The 19,513-nt window shown below is 44.2% G+C and overlaps 1 protein-coding gene across 1 annotated transcript in view; it reads left to right on the forward strand.

The window, feature by feature from the left end:
- LOC120027768 (arf-GAP with SH3 domain, ANK repeat and PH domain-containing protein 1-like) overlaps nt 1–19,513 on the forward strand; it is a 75,726-nt gene that overhangs the window by 9,232 nt on the left and 46,981 nt on the right. The window contains exon 2 of the mRNA XM_038972789.1: nt 19,183–19,255. Coding sequence (XP_038828717.1) covers nt 19,183–19,255 — 73 coding nt within the window. The remainder of the gene's footprint in view (nt 1–19,182; nt 19,256–19,513) is intronic.

Genomic DNA, 19,513 nt, shown 5'->3' on the forward strand with positions numbered 1-19,513 from the left:
GCTCACTGGCGGCTCTGGACGCTCATGGCTCACTGGCGGCTCTGGCAGATCCTGTCTGGTTGGCGGCTCTGGCAGATCCTGTCTGGTTGGCGGCTCTGGCAGATCCTGTCTGGTTGGCGGCTCTGGCAGATCCTGTCTGGTTGGCGGCTCTGGCAGATCCTGTCTGGTTGGCGGCTCTGGCAGATCCTGTCTGACGAATGGCTCTAGCGGCTCCTGACTGACGAACGGCTCTGACGGCTCGGGACAGACGGGCGGCTCTAATGGCTCGGGACAGACGGATGGCTCAGACGGCACTGGGCAGACGGATGGCTCAGATTACGCTGGGGAGACGGATGGCTCAGATGGCGCTGGGGAGACGGATGGCTCAGATGGCGCTGGGGAGACGGATGGCTCAGATGGCGCTGGGGAGACGGATGGCTCAGATGGCGCTGGGGAGACGGATGGCTCAGATGGCGCTGGGGAGACGGATGGCTCAGATGGCGCTGGGGAGACGGATGGCTCTGGCCGGATAAGGCGCACTGTAGACCTGGTGCGTGGTGCCGGAACTGGAGGCACCGGGCTAAGGACACGCACCTTCAGGCTAGTGCGGGGAGCAGGGACAGGGCACACTGAATTCTCAAAGCGTACCTTGGGCCTGGTGCGTGGTACCGGAACTGGTGGTACCGGGCTGAGGGCACGCACATCAGGACGAGTACGGGGAGAAGGAACAGTGTGTACAGGGCTCTGGAGATGCACAGGTGGCTTAGTGCGTGGTGCCGGAACTGGAGGCACTGGGCTGGAGACACACACCATAGGGAGAGTGCGTGGAGGAGGAACAGGGCTCTGGAAACGCACTGGAAGCCTGGTGCGTGGTGTAGGCACTGGTGGTACTGGGCTGGGGCGGGGAGGTGGCGCCGGAAATACCGGACCGTGCAGGCGTACTGGCTCCCTTGAGCATTGAGCCTGCCCAACCTTACCTGGCTGAATGCTCCCCGTCGCCCGACCAGTGCGGGGAGGTGGAATAACCCGCACCGGGCTATGTAGGCGAACCGGGGACACCATGCGTAAGGCTGGTGCCATGTAAGCCGGCCCGAGGAGACGCACTGGTGGCCAGATGCGTTGAGCCGGCTTCATGACACCTGGCTCAATGCCCAATCTAGCCCTACCAGTGCGGGGAGGTGGAATAACCCGCACCAGGCTATGAACACGTACAGGAGACACCGTGCGCTCTACTGCGTAACATGGTGTCTGCCCGTACTCCCGCTCTCCACGGTTAGCCTGGGAAGTGGGCGCAGGTCTCCTACCTGCCCTTGGCCCACTACCTCTTAACCCCCCCCCAAGAAATTTTTGGGGTTTCTTCGCGGGCTTCCAGCCACGTCTCCTTGCTGCCTCCTCATACCACCGCTCCTGGGCTGTGGCTGCCTCCTTCCACTCACGAGAGCGGCGATATTCTCCAGTTTGCGCCCAGGGTCCCTTTCCGTCCAGTATTTCCTCCCATGTCCAGAAATCCTCCTTATTCCTGTAATCCTGCGTTTGTAGTTGCTGCTTTTTCCCTCGTTGCTTGATCCTTTGTTGGTGGGTGGTTCTGTAACGGCGTTCCTCTTCCTCTTCATCCGAAGAGGAGGAGCAGGGATTGAACCAAAATGCAGCTTCGTGATATGACATGATATTTATTGAACAAGACAAAAACGAACTATACTTGAATAACTAACAAAAATAACAAACGACGTAGACGAACCTGAACATAAGAACTTACATGACACGAAGAACGCATGAAACAGGAACAGACTACATAAACCGAACGAACGAACAAACAAACCGAAACAGTCCCGTGTGGCGCAACGTACATAGACACAGACACAGGAGACAACCACCCACAACAAACAATGTGAAAACACCTACCTTAATATGGCTCTCAATCAGAGGAAATGAAAACCACCTGCCTCTAATTGAGAGCCATATCAGGTCACCCTTTAACCAACATAGAAACACATAACATAGACTACCCACCCAAACTCACGCCCTGACCATCAAACACATACAAAATAACAGAAAACCGGTCAGGAACGTGACAGTAGCAATGTCACATAGATAATATTCATTACATTTTAGACAATGCCTTTTCATTAAAATAGGCCTATCTATATATATATATATATTTTTTTTTTAATGAATACTCTCGCAAGTAATCGAATACTAACGTCGGTTCGGATATTCTAATAACTGTGCCCATCCCTAGTGTGGCTCAAACAAGCTTCAGTATGTCAATCACAAGGCCACCAAAGTGGTTAGACTTTGACAAGAGCATATGCCTCTACAACTGAAAATGTTGTCTTCCCCATTTGTCAAAAAATGGGGCACGATTCTAACAGGAAGGGCGGAGAACAGATTTCATTGGCAGGACATGAGTGAACATCCCTTTCTCTGGCCTGGAGCTGGGGGAAGCTTGAACTTTCCGAGTCAGGACAAGGGAAATAGGCGGATGTAACATTTCCGAAAGTAACTGAGGTCAGACTATCTCACATAGAAAGATTTAAGGCAGCTTTTGTGTCCTAGCCTGCCTCAGGTGTTGGCCAGAGAGGGAGGCAGGGCAGAGAAGGGAACATGTGTTGAGTAAAGGCTGAAGAGGGTGGCTGCTCAGCTGTGTTGAGTGTGGTCAGGCTATGGAGGAGGACTATGAGGCTGGTTCCAGTGTTGAGGCAGGTTCCAGGTTTCAACACTGGCTCAAATCAGTTGTTGATAGGACTTAGACAAGTTGTAAATGCAACAAGTATTGATATTGTATCATATAATAGCACTCACAGCTATAAAAACAAATACAAAATGATCTGAGACATTTATGGTCCGTTTACATATATTTTAGAGGCTATTTATACAGAAATGGCTATAAAATCTGTATAAACAGTATTTATAATTATATGACAATATTTTACATCTTTCATGGAAAACATTCACCACGGAGCTATCCGCATAAGGCTGAATTGCCTGTCCACGGCCAGGAGAAGCAAAGGTTTCCTCTTAAACCCAACTGTCCACATCAACCCAGTAACCTCAATGAATGACAGTCGCAGAGTTCATAATTAAACATGAACTCCGTTCACTAGATATGGGCTATGCTTGCCTACTCTCACTCCGTCACCTGAATAAAATGGGGGGCAGGTCAACTTGAGAGTTGCTTGACGTTCCCTTTAAGAAAACTTGACCAAAATGTCAATCACTAACTGAAGTAGCATAGGGTACGAGGCAATTCCTTTTGTGTAACTGAAAACATTTTCAAGTTCAAGACCTCTTAAGCTAAATTCATTCCCTGTTCGTTCACTTCAAAGACATTAATCCAAAATAAATATTTTAGACGCAGTACAAACAGCCACCTCTCATTGAACCACCTTCTTTTGTTATCAACCTTCAAGCCAACTTATTGATTTATAACACCATCATAAGGGAGGAAAATAGTCTGAAAACATTGAAACTGTCACAAAAAGATCTAATAATCTCTCTCGCCAATGCGATGTAGGTCAGCAATGAGGCCTGCTGGTATGAGTACAGTAAGCCAAACTCCAATTCCACCAGCAACACAAACAAACCATTCAACTCAAAGTAACAATTGTATTATTAATCTTGCTCTTATCTGATCAGTGATTGGCTGATATCTCTACCACTACCACCTCAGCTTCCTGCCCTCAAACCACAAGCAGTAAATCCAAAGGCATCTGGCTGTGAGAGCCAAGGAATGAGCCGCTCACCGTGCTTCGATAAAACACACATCAGAAGTAGCGTATTATTTCTAGTCCCTAAGTGTTTTCGTTCCATTCCACACCACATGGACCTGAACCATACCAGAGTCACAGTCTAGATTCCTGCGCTTTACATCATTCCTTGACGTTTTCTAAGGACATGTATAAAGTTTCACAGTTTATGGGATTTTGTCGGTGAAAGAGCCGCTATTCCAAAACCACAAGTGTATACATTCTCCCTGGCCACAGTGATATCCACACACTTGAGCCGTAGGAAATACCAAACAGGGATATTTTTTACTGAGTATCTCCTCATTCTTTCCTCTCAACCTCAGACATGATGGCCTCCCTTCTTCTGCATGATAATGTCACATTCAGGAGATAGTCATGTCTGAAGTAGTATCGGTCTAGACCAGTCCTCTTAGACAACATCCTGTTAATGTTGTAAGATTTCGTCTCATTGTTGTTATCAACTGTCCTAAGCCAGTGTTAAGGCAGTTCCAGGGGGGCAGAGTGACCTCTGTAGGCACTAGGGAAACCTTGCCGTTCTGAGGGAGCCAGCTTGTGTAACTCCACATCTGAGCCAACAAGCCATCTCCTGGCAGGCATGTTCAGCACTTCAGATGAAACGCTATATCAAATGCCCAGCTGACAACATACACACAACCGTGTGCAGGCACACACACACACACCGGGGCTCAACACCATCGTCTCCTCTTGAAGCAGAGCTTCAGCGTTGGAGTGTTTACCCCTCAGGCCAGAAGAAGAGCATCCATTAGTGTCAACGCTGCCTTCCCCAACCCCCAGGCCTTGACTCTTACAGTCCTAGAGGAAATCCATTGACCCCAGCACTCATAAACTCATAGAGAAAAGGAGGGGCTTGTTGTAAATGAAGGAAAAGAAAATGCAGATTTAGGGTTCTTTTGTTTCAATACCGGGTTCAGACACTGGCCGAATCCAAGCGTCCCATTGCCAATTTGCCACGCCTCAGGACGAAGACGTGTCCCGGTTAGGACCCCAACACGCCCTTTCCAAACCTCCTTAAAGAAATCCTCCAGCGATATTTCGAATCTATCTGTGGCGTGTCTCTTTCACAGCGGGACGGTTCGGGGGCTTTGTGTTTGGATGCTGTTTCAGTTGCTTGTTTGTTGGTTTGTTTGCTGTCTGAGAGATCAGGGAAATCGTATAATCGGTCTCTGGTCGGGGTTTCCAGCTGTTGGCCTACCTTCCCTTCCTGCCACAGTTGCACAGCATCATCAAGGGCTATTAGCAGTGGATTAGCCCCTGATCATGCTTACCTCCGGCAGTGGGGCTTTTAGGGCTGTGATCCCTTTTCTTTCCCTGATTTAGGCGAAGGGAGGGTGTGGGATACGGAGTGTCCAAGGTGAGGGGGTTCCACATCTGTCTGGGGCCCTCCATTGAAGACCACCGGTGTTAAACTGACTCGGACATGGACTCGGACACCCCCACCATGCGATCGCCAGCCTTCTCCTCTCGCTCTCGAATGGAGCTCAGCAACAACAGAGCCATCAGATCTGATGGGCTTACATGGCACTTTTAAACAGTGACCTCCGATTTAACCCCCCTTGTTACTATGGGAGATACTGCCTCGCTCGGGGGATTATGAGTCACAATTTATAATGCTGAAACATTTTTATATGACAGCCCTTTGCATGCACTTTTAAATGACAGTTATGCGGTTGAACTAGTGTGGAAAATGTGATGGGACGTCAGTGTGAGAGAGGCAAGTAATGCAATATGCCGCTGTACACTGTTCTGTTTCATTTGCCTGTATGTGACACAGGGGCCAATTCTAAAAAGCCAAAACTACATCATTAATTCAGCTTACCACATCTGTCCTGAGTTGTGAATGTTGTTGGCGTGCGAAACCTGCATATAGTCTGCAATTATTGCGTTATGTAAAACCTGGCTATGATGAAACGTCTCGTTCTCTTGAATTATTCAGTTTTCATTTGACATTTTCTTGTTGAGAAAATCGCATCTTACCAAACCGAGAAATCTATGCTAGAATAGATCTTTCTAATCGCAGGTTGAGCAGTGCTATAAAAAGTAGAAAAACCATACGATGAAATAGATAAATACACTTTTACACCTCTGTTGCTAACAGAAGACCTTTAAAGGCAGATGCATCATGTGATTTGTCCATTTTATTGTTGACCAAAATGTATGTCTTATTTAACCTCACCCAGTTTGATTGGGGAGTGAGGGGTATGCAGCAGATATTTCCAGTAAAGTAGACACTGAAGCTGTAATAAGTTATAACGCCCTGGTTCTAGCTCCTAGACAAATTTGCAGTTTTCTCCCTGCTCATCCAGTGTCCCATCAGCCCAGCCAGTCAATTCATTAACATGATCTCCAATCTAGTCATTATAGTTTGAATATTGAAATTTGATCTCCACTGTCTATTGAGAATAACGTGTCAGGACGAGACTGACATCTTTTTTCAGCCAGTCGAAATCATGAATCAGCATAATTTTTATGGATATATACGGTACTCGGCTCTGTTTGTAACTTCATTTTTAACTTATTTTGTACATAATGTTGCTGCTACCGTCTCTTATGACCGAAAATATCTTCTGGACATCAGAACAGCGAGTACTCACCTCGAACTGGAAGAAGCTTTTTCCTTTTAACGAGTCCGACGAGAGGGATATACTGTTTCCCTGGAACAGGCCCAAATCCCCGTCATTTGCGTGAAGAAAATACAGAGGAAAAGGGGGCGCAGGTCGGGCTGCCTTCTGGGAATCCGTAGGCGAGTAAACTCCCTCTGCCGTCCGTTCTACTGGCTAACGTGCAATCATTGGAAAATAAAATTGATGACCTACGATTACGATTATACTACCCACGGGACATTAAAAACTGTAATATCTTATGTTTCACCGAGTCGTGGCTGAACGACGACGCTGATAATATAGAGCTGGCAGGATTTTCCATGCACCGGCAGAACAGAGAAGAAGCTACGTCTGGTAAGATGAGGGGTGAGGGTGAGTGTCTATTTGTCAATAACAGCTGGTGTGCGATGTCTAATATTAAAGAAGTCTCAAGGTATTGCTCGCCTGAGGTAGAGTACCTTATGATAAGCTGTAGACCACACTATCTATCAAGAGAGTTTTCATCTATATTATTCGTAGCCGTCTATTTACCACCGCAGACCGATGCTGGCACTAAGACCGCACTCATTCAACTCTATAAGGCCATAAGCAAACAAGAAAATGCTCATCCAGAAGCGGTGCTTCTAGTGGCCGGGGACTTTAATGCAGGCAAACTTAAATCAGTTTTACCAATTTTTTACCGGCATGCCACATGTGCAACCAGAGGGAAAAAACTTTAGACCACCTTTACTCCACACACAGAGATGCATACAAAGCTCTCCCCCGCCCTCCATTTGGCAAATCTGACCATAATTCTATCCTCCTGATTCCTGCTTACAAGCAAAAACTAAAGCAGGAAGTACCCGAAAGTGGTCAGATGACGCGGATGCTATGCTACAGGACTGTTTTTCTAGCACAGACTGGAATATGTTCAGGGATTCATCCAATGGCATTGAGGAGTATACCTCAATGCCATTGTTCAGTGTTCAACACCATAGTGCCCACGAAGCTCATCACTAAGCTAAGGACCCTGGGACTAAACACCTAACCCTCTGCAACTGGATCCTGGACTTCCTGACTGGCCGCCCCCAGGTGGTAAGGGTAGGCAACAACACGTCTGCCACGCTGATCCTCAACATGGGGGCCCCTCAAGGGTGTGTACTTAGGCCCCTCCTGTACTCCCTGTTCACCCACGACTGCGTGGCCAAACACAACTTGAACACCATCATTAAGTTTGCTGATGACACAACAGTGGTAGGCCTGATCACCGACAACGATGAGACAGCCTAAAGGGAGGTCGTCAGAGAACTGGCAGTGTGGTGCCAGGACAACAATCTCTCCCTCAATGTGAGCAAGACAAAGGAGCTGATCGTGGACTACAGGAAAAGGCGGGCCGAACAGGCCTCCATTAACATCGACGGGGCTGTAGTGGCACTCCTCTACAGCAGCTCCATCGAGAGGTTGAGAGTTTCAAGTTCCTTGGTGTCCACATCACCAACAAACTATCATGGTCCAAACACACCAAGACAGCCGTGAAGAGGGCACGACAAAACCTTTTCCCTCCCCAGATCCTCAAAAAGTTCTACAGCTGCTCCATCGAGAGCATCCTGACCGGTTGCATCACCGCCTGATATGGCAACTGCTCGGCATCTGACCGTAAGGCGCAACAGAGGGTAGTGCGTACGGCCCAGTACATCACTGGGGCCAAGCTTCCTGCCATCCAGGACCAGTGTCAAAGGAAATACCAAGAAATTGTCAGAGACTCCAATCACCCAAGTCATAGACTGTTTTCTCTGCTACTGCACAGCAAGCAGTACCGGAGCGCCAAGTCTAGGACCGAAGGCTCCTCAACAGCTTCTACCCCCAAGCCATAAGACTGCTGAACAATTAATCAAATGGCCACCGAACAATTTACATTGACCCCACCCCATTGGTTTTGTACACTGCTGCTACTCGCTGTTTATTATCTATGCGTAGTCATTTCACTCCTACCTACATGTACAAATTACCTCAACCAACCTGTACCCCCGCACACTAACTCGGTACCGGTACCACCTGTATTTAGCCTCGTAATTGTTATTATATTGTGTTACTTTTTATATATTTTTTTACTTTAGTTTATTTGGTAAATATTTTCTTAAATCTTCTTGAACTGCTGCACTGTTGGTTAAGGGCTTGTAAGTAAGCATTTCACGGTAAGGTCTACAATGTATTCGGGTGCATATGACAAATAAAGTTTGATTTGATTAGTCCTTTATAGTTTATTAAATGGCTTACAAAAACAAAATAACAGAATGTAGGCCCTATATTTTTTATTATTTTATTTTAACGTTGCAGATAGATTATAGCTTCCATCAATGTAATTGTCTGTATCATTTCCAATCCCACATATATTTTTTAATATATACAGTGCATTCGAAAAGTATTCCGACCCCTTGACCTTTTACACGTTTTCTTACGTTACAGCCTTATTATAAAATGTATTAAATCGTTTTTTCCCCCTCATCAATCTTCACACAATACCCCATAATGACAAAGCTTTATTTGTTGCAAATTTATAGATATATTTTTACTGAAATACCACATTTACATAAGTATTCAGACCTTTTATTCAGTACTTTGTTGAAGCACCTTTGGCAGTGATTTCAGCCTATGGTCTTTTTGGGTATGACGCTACAAGCTTGGCACACCTTTATTTGGGGAGTTTCTCCAATTCTTCTCTGCACATCCTCTCAAGCTCTGTCAAGTTGGATGGGGATTGTCGCTGCACAGCTGTTTTCAGGTCTCTCCAGAGATGTTCGATTGGGTTCAAGTCCGGGCTCTGGCTGGGCCACTCAAGGACATTCAGAGATTTGTCCCAAAGCCACTCCTGCATTGTCATGGCTGTGTGCTTAGGATCCTTGCCCTTTAAGAAGGTGAACCTTCGCCCCAGTCTGAGGTCCTGAGCACTCTGGAGCAGGTTTGCATCAAGGATCTCGCTGTACTTTGCTCCGTTTATCTTTCCCTCGATACTGACTAGTCTCCCAGTCCCTGCCGCTGAAAAACATCCCCAAAGCATGATGCTTCCACCACCATGCTTCACCATAGGGATGGTGCCAGGTTTCCTCCAGACCTGACGCTTGGCATTCAGGCCAAAGAGTTCAATCTTGTTTCTCATGGTCTGAGAGTACTTTAGGTGCCTTTTTGCAAACTCCAAGCTGGCTGTCATGTGCCTTTTACTGAGGAGTGGCTTCCGTCTGGCCACTCTACCGTAAAGGTCTGATTGGTGGACATGGTTGTCCTTCTGGAATGTTCTCACATCTCCGCAGAGGAACTCTGGAGCTCTGTCAGAGTGACCATCGGGTTCTTGGTGACGTCCCTGGGTATGGAACGTCATAAGAAACATTAATGTGTTGAAAATCCCAAATTGTTTGCATAGTCAACTTACACACAGCTCTGACACACACACTTACCCACCAGACATGCCACTAGGGGTCTTTTCATAGTGCCCAAATCCAGAACAAATTCAATAAAGCATACAGTATTATATAGAGCCCTTATTGCATGGGACTTCCTTCCATCTCATATTGCTAAAATAAACAGCAAATCTGGTTTCAAAAAACAGATAAAGCAACACCTCGCGGCACAACGCCTCTCCCCTATTTGACCTAGATAGTTTATGTGTATGCATTGATATGTAGGCTATGTGTGCCTTTTTAAAAATGTATGTAGTTCTGTCCTTGAGCTGTTCTTGTCTAATGATGTTCTGTATTATGTCATTCTGTATTATGTTTCATGTTTTGTGAGGACCCCAGGAAGAGTAGCTGCTGCTTTTGCAACAGCTGATGGGGATCCTAATAAAATACCAAATACCAAAATACCTGACCAAGGTCCTTCTCCCCCGATTGCTCAGTTTGCCTGGGCGGCCAGGTCTAGGAAGAGTCTTGGTGTTTCCAAGCTTCTTCCATTTAAGAATGATGGAGGCTACTGTGTTCTTGGGGACCTTTAATGCTGCAGACATTTGTTGGTACCCTTCCACAGATCTGTGCCTCGTCTCGGAGCTATATGGACAATTCCTTCGACCCCATGGCTTGGTTTTTGCTCTGACATGCACTGTCAACTGTGGGACCTTATATAGACAGGTGTGTGCCTTTCCAAATAAGGTCCAATCAATGTAATTTACCACAGGTGGACTCCAATCAAGTTGTAGAAACATCTAAAGGATGATCAATGGAAACAGGATTCACCTGAGCTCAATTTTGAGTCTCAAAGCAAAGGGTCTGAATCCTTGTGTAAAATACCTATTTTAGGTTTTTATTTGTATTAAATTAGCAGAAACGTCTAAAAACCTGTTTTTGCTATGTCATTATGGGGTATTGTGTGTAAATAGATGAGTGACATTTTTTCCCCCACCCATTTTAGAATAAGGCTGTAACGTAACAAAATATGGAAAAGGGGAAGGGGTTTGAATATCTTTCCGAATGCGCTGTATATATATTATATAGTTATCTTTTGTTTGTTTTTAAATCCCATCCTTCAGCTACCATCAACCCCTCCCTTCCATCTCTGAAGACCATCCAGTTTTGATTTCTATTTGCCATATATTTTTAACTGTGCTGTTTCACAAAAGTTCTGAACCTATATACATTTTACGGACACAGTATATTTTACATTAGTTATCTTGTTGTTTTTAGTCCCACCTTTCAGATCCACTCAACCCCTCCCATCTGTCTCTTAACACCATCCATATTGGATTTCTATTTGCCACATATTTGTCAACTGTGCTGTGATGCTTCACAAAAGTACTGAACCTTTCTATTCTCATAGTTTCTACAGATTGTAAATGATTTCTGCATTTCTGTTGCTGAAATAATAATTATATTATTGATCGATTGACTATGACTTTTTCAAATCTCCCTTTATTGCTATCTGCAGTGTTAGCGCCAGGTAAATGTTGCGATTCTTCAGCCATTCCTGGACCTGTGACCAAAAACGAGCTACATATGGACAGTACCAAAATAAATGATCTAATGACTCTGCTACCTCACAGCAAAATCTGCAGTGCTGGGAAGGCTGTATCCCCCATATATATACAATTATATTAGTTGAAAGAATTTTGTATAATAATTTAAATTGAAAAATTCAAAGTTTTGAATCCGCCGTTTTGCATGTCAATTCATAAACCATGTGCCATGGAATCGGTACAGCGAAAATCTCTTCCCAACTATTTTGCAATCTATAGCACAGCTGTCCATTTTTTGGTCCTTAAATAAAACTGGTATATATTTTTTTTTATCACAATTTTCTTGAACCAATTTTGGTCTTTAATGCATGGCTGACAGTGAAGCTCTTAGTTACAAACGAGTCTTCTTAAACTAAGGGGGACATTGTGATACCAGGACTCATATGGTGTTGGGCCTTGAACTCACTACAAGGCACTGCGTCACCATGACTACAAGGCACTGCGTCATCATGAGTGTCAGCCCACTAATGTCAGATGGACAGACAGATAGACAGAATGGTTAGACTAGAGAAACTTGCTGATGTGCGAGACAGTGCATTCACATCTCTGTGGCAACCGCATTACTGTCTGTCTGTACGTGTGACTGATCTTGTTATGAACTGAGTGACAAAGTTATGAACTGAGTGAGTACCAATTGACAGAGAAATTTGCCATCCACAAATTTCACAGTAGAGAAATGAATCTAGAGAACACTTCTGTAACTGTGATCTATGACTTATCCGCAAAACGCGGTTTACCATAAGTTGCCAGTGAAATACCATGGTGTTATAACTACGAGAAAGACCAACCAGGAGGTCGCTGCTGCTCAGTGACAGTCAGGCCTGTTGCTTCCTGTTTCCTATGGAAGGAGGGCTGGAGGGGAAATGCCAGGTCTGCTCTGCACTGGGAGGATAAGACCTGGGGCAGGAACTTCAGATCTGCATTCCAAATGGCATTACTTGTAGTGCACTACTTTTGATCAGCACAGCACTGATCAAAAGTAGTGCACTATATAGGGAGTAGGGGGCCATTTGGGACACACCCCAGGAAGTGTTGAAGCTGTAGCTTCTCTACCTTCCCGTCTCCCATCACGCACAGCCACAATGACAAGCTGCCATCACAATACTTTCATGGTGGTAGACGTTTCACAGGGGAATCAACACACTGCCATATACTGTGGGCTAGGTTCCCTTTCAGAATATTAGGTATGAAACATCTCTATCCCCTCAACTCTTGTTTTGAGTCATTGGCCCACCCACCAATCACACTGGATTGTGTCAGAGCTGAACATTGGCTGTTGGTCGATCAGAACAAAGAATTGACTATATTGAATAGTTTGCAGGCTTTGCGAGGGCATTCTTGCTAGAGCTGAGATGCGTTCTTACTGGTTGCCAGAGGGTGCGGAGGACTGTTAGCCAAGTGAGCTGTGTTCCAGTGAACTATTTTGGCCCTTGGAGACTGAGCTGAATGCTCAAAGCCAAATTCCCCTCCCTCCTACACATCTAGTGTTTCTCCTCATTGATTTGAAGGTAGCACTTGCTTGCGTATATTACAGTAAACCTAAAAAAGTGTTTCCACGACAGATTGGAATGAGTGGGAGTTTTCCTGAACCCACCCCAAAGTCTTTACTGTGCTTTCTGTGATAATTATGTATGCCTAGCGATTTTGAATGGCAGTAATGCCATTGGCAATTGACCTTGTTTAGTCGTAACTGAAATCTATACGGTTGTCACACACTGTCTGTCGCTTCATCGTCAATTAAAAATGGCCTCAATGGTGGTTTGCTCTGTGAGAAAAAAAACTGAAGCTTGTGCTACAGCCTCTAAAAACCCTACTCCTGCGGTCGCAAGGACCCTGGGTACACAACACATATATCCCTGCCCCTGTAATGTCAAGTCGACGTAACATGTTCCCTACTAATGTAAAAGCATGTTCATATCAAAGCAGAATATTTAATTACCGCAACTCAGACACAGAGAGGATTATGGGTGACCTTTGACGGGGGTGCCAGCTGCTCCTCTCTCTCTCTCGCTCTCTCGCTCTCTTGCCCTGTAACATGGGCACCATTAGAGAGGCAGTCTTCCTGCTGCTGCTGCATGCATTGCCTTTGTTCCCTCTGGAGAATTCATCTCAGTCTACTGCCTCTCTGAATAATCATTCATGGATTAGGGTGTCAGGGGGTCCACCATGATGCCTATGACCTTGTCTGTGTCCTTGGTCTACAGTAGGCTATATTCTCATCATATTATGATGATTTAGTATTTCACTAAGCAAGTACAGACTAGAGATAAACATGTTTGCTAAGATGTAGACAATACAGCTTCCTGCTAAAGTCAAAGCAATTTGTTCTAGAATATAGCCTAATATTTATGAAAAGGGTGTTGATTATACCAACCACACTCTCAACAAAGTTGCCTTCTCTGTGAATACACAGAACATTCTAGTCTAGATAGGACCACACTGAAGGATCATATACAGTATGTCAGTATTTGTATGTAGGCTACTAGGTAACGGTACATACACTAGCGCCAGGTCGTGCTCCTGCGTTAGAGAGAGGGAGATCAAAGCACAGTGCAATGGGAGTAAGGGCACTGAGGGCCCCGGGGCCATACACTACTGCAGCCATAAATTGTGTAAGAGCGACGTAAAACGGTCCAGGGGACAACCGAGACTGGGCCTTAATTGCGTCGTGGAATTTAATTAGCTCGACCGACGTTGTAGGGTGCCTCCCGTGTGACCAGCGGAGCCCAATTTCATGTATTTATGTTGGTGTTTATCATCTCCATAAGTGTGCGTGTGTGTGTTTATGTGTGTACTTCTACACATCTGAGTGTGTGAGTACTGTTTGTGATACTATCAAATCCTCTTAACCTGAACATTTGTTTTGGCACATCAAACCTCACAGTCATGTAATCTGGCTCTGTGGCGAATGGTACAGAAAACCCTGCATTGAAAAACACAAAAGCGAAACCTTCGATCTGCGCAGACATTCTCCCCTTCCACAGAGCACAGAGATTTTGAAAACAAGCGCATTTCCAAGTAGGCGTTAGTAGTGCTGTGAGCGAAGAACAGAGTATGCAGAGTTGCTCTGCCCCCAGCGGCGATAAAAGCATGACATAAGCGTTCTCCAAATTGCACGCTCTGTGCGGTGAGAGGATCTGGAGGTCGGCATCGCCGGTTGCGTCCCAAATGGCACCCTATTTCCTTTATAGTGCCCTACTTTTGACCAGGGCCCATAGGGCTCTGGTCAAAAGTAGTGCACTACTTTAGTAAACAAACATCTGCCTTTGATTCAATCACAGTACAGATCATAATCAAGGAAATATGGCCTTGTAAATGAGTGCTAGAGACTTCATTACTGCAGGTATGACAGATCTTGTTAGAGTTATCCAGTATTTTATCACCATTTAGACAGTGAACTTGGACAGATACTGTGTGTGTGTTAGTGTAGTAGTCAGTGTGTGTGTGTTTTTAGGGCTGGCCCCATTTAGTCGACTGGTTTGGTCGATAGTATGTTGGTTGACTTAGATTTCTTTAGTCGAGCAGTAGCAAAAAATGGATAACAAGAACAAATCATGGTGTACAAGACACCTGTCTGATTGGCTCCTGTCTGAGTGGACTGATCCATTGTGGAGTCTGTGGGGATGGCACAGTCCATCACTCTAAGACGTACTACTGAAATTGTATATGGTTATATTATGTAAGAACAATTGTGCAACACAAATCAAAATTATATTAATTTTAAACAAACGCGCTTTCTCCTGCGTTGGATAACAGTCGCTGTCCGCGGTTCTGAAACACATCAGTGCGCTGTTGAATTGCCGTCTTTTCCTAGACCATGTTGCTATGTGCATAATGGAAAAGTTAACCAGCATATTGGTGTTGAGAACAATGTGGCGGAGGCAGCAGCAGAGTTAGGAGACGAGAAAACGGCCCATGCCTTAATTGTCTAAGAAAAGTGAGGAGAGAGGAAACCCCATCTTAATTAGGTCTATAATCAATAGCCTAACTGTTAAATGTGCCTGAATTTATAAATCATCCATATACTGTATATCTACAGAAATTAGACAGCTCCTGCTTCTGTTGCCTGTTTGAGTGATTGTTTAATAGCCTACTGATTCCGTCAACACCAAGCGTCACGAATTTGGCTTTTTATTAATCTTTGCTCTGCTGTAATAAAGGTTTTCCACTTTTTTTTAGTGTTGTTTAAACTGTTCCAAATTGTCCGATATTTGTATTTTAATAACCCTCCTTTTTCCTTTATCTCCTTATTACTATTATTATTATGATCAGCATTATAATAATAAGTAATGTCAATATCATTTGTAGGCTTAGTATAGCAGCCTTGCATAACCACCATCGAGTTGTGGGCCTACAGTGTCTTGTAAAACTATTCACCCCCTTGGCGTTTTTCCTATTTTGTTGCATTACAACCTGTCATTTAAATGGATTTATATTTGGATTTCATGTAAGGGACATACACAAAATAGTCCAAATTGGTGAAGTGAAATGAAAAGTATAACTTGTTTAAAAAAAAAAGAATAATAATAAAACGGAAAAGTGGTGCGTGCATATGTATTCACACCCTTTGCTATGAAGCCCCTAAATAAGATCTGGTGCAACCAATTACCTTCAGAAGTTACATAATTAGCTAAATAAAGTCCACCTGTGTGCAATCTAAGTGTCACATAATCTCAGTATATATACACCTGTTCTGAAACGCCCCAGAGTGTGCAGCACCACTAAGCAAGGGGCACCACCAAGCAAGCGGCACTAAGACCAAGGAGCTCTCCAAACAGGTCAGGGACAAAGTTGTGGAGAAGTACAGATCAGGGTTGGTTATACAAAATATCCGAAACTTTGAACATCCCACGGAGCACCATTAAATGCATTATTACAATTTTTTAAAGAATATGGCACCACAACAAACCTGCCAAGAGAGGGCCACCAACCAAAACTCACAGACCAGGCAAGGAGGGCATTAATCAGAGAGGCAACAAAGAGACCAAAGATAACCCTGAAGGAGCTGCAAAGCTCCACAGCGGAGATTGGAGTATCTGTCCATAGGACCAGTTTAAGCCGTACACTCCACAGAGCTGGGCTTTACGGAAGAGTGTCCAGAAAAAATAAGCAAACACGTTTGGTGTTCGCCAAAAGGCATGTGGGAGACTCCCCAAACATATACTTTTTTAAAATGGAGCTTTTTGGACATCAAGGAAAACGCTATGTTTGGCGCAAACCCAACGCCTCTCATCACCCCGAGAACACCAACCAGTGGGGATGCTGTGGGGATGTTTTTCATTGGCAGGGACTGGGAAACTGGGCAGAATTGAAGGAATGATGGATGGCGCTAAATACAGGGAAATTCTTGAGGGAAACCTGTTTGTCTTCCAGAGATTTGAGACTGGGACAGAGGTTTGCCTTCCAGCAGGACAATGACCCTAAGCATACTGCTAAAGCAACACTCGAGTGGTTTAAGCGGAAACATTTACATGTCTTGGAATGGCCTAGTCAAATCCCAGACCTCAATCCAATTGAGAATCTGTGGTATGACTTAAAGATTGCTGCACATTAGCGGAACCCATTCAACTTGAAGGAGCTGGAGCAGTTTTGCCTTGAAGAATGGACAAAAATCCCAGTGGCTAGATGTGCCAAGCTTTTAGAGACATACCCAAGAGACTTGCAGCTGTAATTGCTGCAAAAGGTGGCTCTACAAAGTATTGACTTTGGGGGGTGAATAGTTATGCATGCTCAAGTTCTGTTTTTTGTCTTATTTCTTGTGTCACGAACCAGCTTGAAGTTCGTAACAAAAAGGGAGACAACATGGAGATAAGGAATAACAAAATATATTTATTAACTGAAGTAAACTAAATACAATTAACAATGGTGTGTAGGCAGTAATCAGTAGTGTAAGTGAGTGTTTTCGTGCATAAATATGATAATGAGGGGTGTTGAAAGGTGCCAAAGCAAACAAACAAAACAGCCACAAAAATGCCACATCCAAACTCTATCAGTGTGTCTGCATGGAGAGAGTCTCCTCAAGGAATGGGGAAGAGGTGTATTTATCCCGGGCCCAGGTGTGTCCCATGTCGCTGACGACCCTCCCAGCTCCTCCCGCCGACATCCTAATAAGGAAAACAAGAGCAAAGAGAAAGAATATGGCAGAGTGGGAGGGTTGTCACACAAAAAATATTTAGCATCTTTAAAGTGGTAGGCATGTTGTGTAAATCAAATGATACAAACCCCCCAAAAATCCATTTTAATTCCAGGTTGTAAGGCAACAAAATAGGAAAAATGCCAAGGGGAGTGAATATTTTCGCAAGCCCCTGTAAGAGCGCATCCTGTTTAGTCTTAATACTGTAATTTACTTAGGCCTGTATTTCAATTCTTATATAGAATTTTTAATATTCTATATTCTTTTTAATAATAATTTATTTGTTCATATCATCACACAGTATACAAGTCATTCATGATGTGAAATGCAATCAAGCGTTTTAAAATAAAATAACAAAGCAACCATTGAATGATTAGCTTAAACAATGAATAGGCCAAAACGTTTCAACAGACTCTGGTACACTTATCATTTATTTTGTGTTGTTTACGTTGTTCCAAACGGTCAGAAAAATTATATTGTAATCTAACAGCACCTGTTTGGTACACATAATATGCATGCAGCGCTGGCTTCATACCTTATTTTTCTTGATCTCAATATTTCCCCACAACTAGTTACATTTATTCCACTATTCCACACTCACTTTTTCCTACATCTGACATCCCCTTTACCTCCTGGGCAACCAGTAAACATTCCCCCGTTTCGAGTTTATTTGTTCGTCCTCTGCATCCATTTTGCTGTCACATGTGTTACGGTGTTCAGAGTTTGTTATAACCAATTTATTCATGTGATTATGATATGCTATAGGTCAGGCCTTATTGTCACGTAAAGAGAGCAAGGGAATAGAGAATGTTTTTCCTAAACAAATTAAGGGTTTCGGTAACAACTTTTCAATCAGAAATGGCTGTAATTATGTTGCAGTTTCAGCAACATGGACAGCGCGATACACACTGCTGATGTTCTGTGGTGGTTGCTGCAGCAGGGAGGAAGGAGAGAGAGACAACAGAATCTAGGCACACAGGCAATCGCTGTCTTTTTTTTAACACAGCGCAGCAAGTCTGAGCCAATCAAATCAATTGCGGTCGGACTCTAGTTATTTGTGTGTCTTAATTATTTCATCAAAAAGTTTGCTTAAAGCATCAGACAAGTGCAGTGCATATAGTTGATTTGATTAAAACGCATGTGTCTATATATGGAAATATACACATAAAAAATACGACCAATCGATTGGTCGAAAGAGCAGACGACTCTTTGTCGACCAATATTTATCTTAGTCGGGGACAGCCCTAGTGTGTTTTCAATGCTATCTCAGCTTTGTGAGATGTATAGATTTTTAAAACACTAACAGAATAGCAGGACTAGTAGAATAGCAAGAAGCGCCATGGTCTTGCTCTTTGCGAAACAGAGCATGGAGCATGGAGAAGAGAGGCATTATAAGACACAGCTGCTCTACCTCGGGCACTACTGTCCTAATGATGCTACTGTATGGAACCCTTATATAACAAACAGTTTGGAATGTTGATAAGCCATATTTCAGGTCATGTGGTGCTTTTTGAGCATTTGATAAATTGTTATGCCAGTTTTTATGCCAGCACTGTAAAAATCTCATAGTGTTCAGAGCCTTCATTCTCTGAAATGACTATAATTTACAGTATAACAATTGTGTTGTGTTTTGGTTACAAAGTTCAGTCTGTGATGCTATTGTAAATCCTTAACAATCCTCTCTCTCTCTCTCTTTCTCTCTCTCTCGTTCTGTGTTTACAGGCTTTGGATCAGGACAGGACTGCGCTGCAGAAGGTGAAGAAATCAGTCAAGGCCATCTACAGCTCAGGCCAAGGTGAGAAAAAGCTCTCTGTCAGTTTTCTAGGCTCATTAACCAGAGGGTTGCGCTTGTGGAAGACATTGAAAAGGGATGATCTCTATATAGACTGGTCTGGGTGAGTAATTATGCCCTCTTATGAAACTAAATATTTCAGAGTTTCAACCTTTTCTCCACATAGTCAGTTTTAGGTTGTTAGTGCCTTGAAGAGGGGGTTTCTAGACCCTTTCTGACCTGGCCCCGCTCAGGTATCCTGTCTGGTTTTGGATACAGTTC

Source organism: Salvelinus namaycush, chromosome 33 (genome assembly GCF_016432855.1).
Source record: "Salvelinus namaycush isolate Seneca chromosome 33, SaNama_1.0, whole genome shotgun sequence".
NCBI lineage: Eukaryota > Metazoa > Chordata > Actinopteri > Salmoniformes > Salmonidae > Salvelinus > Salvelinus namaycush.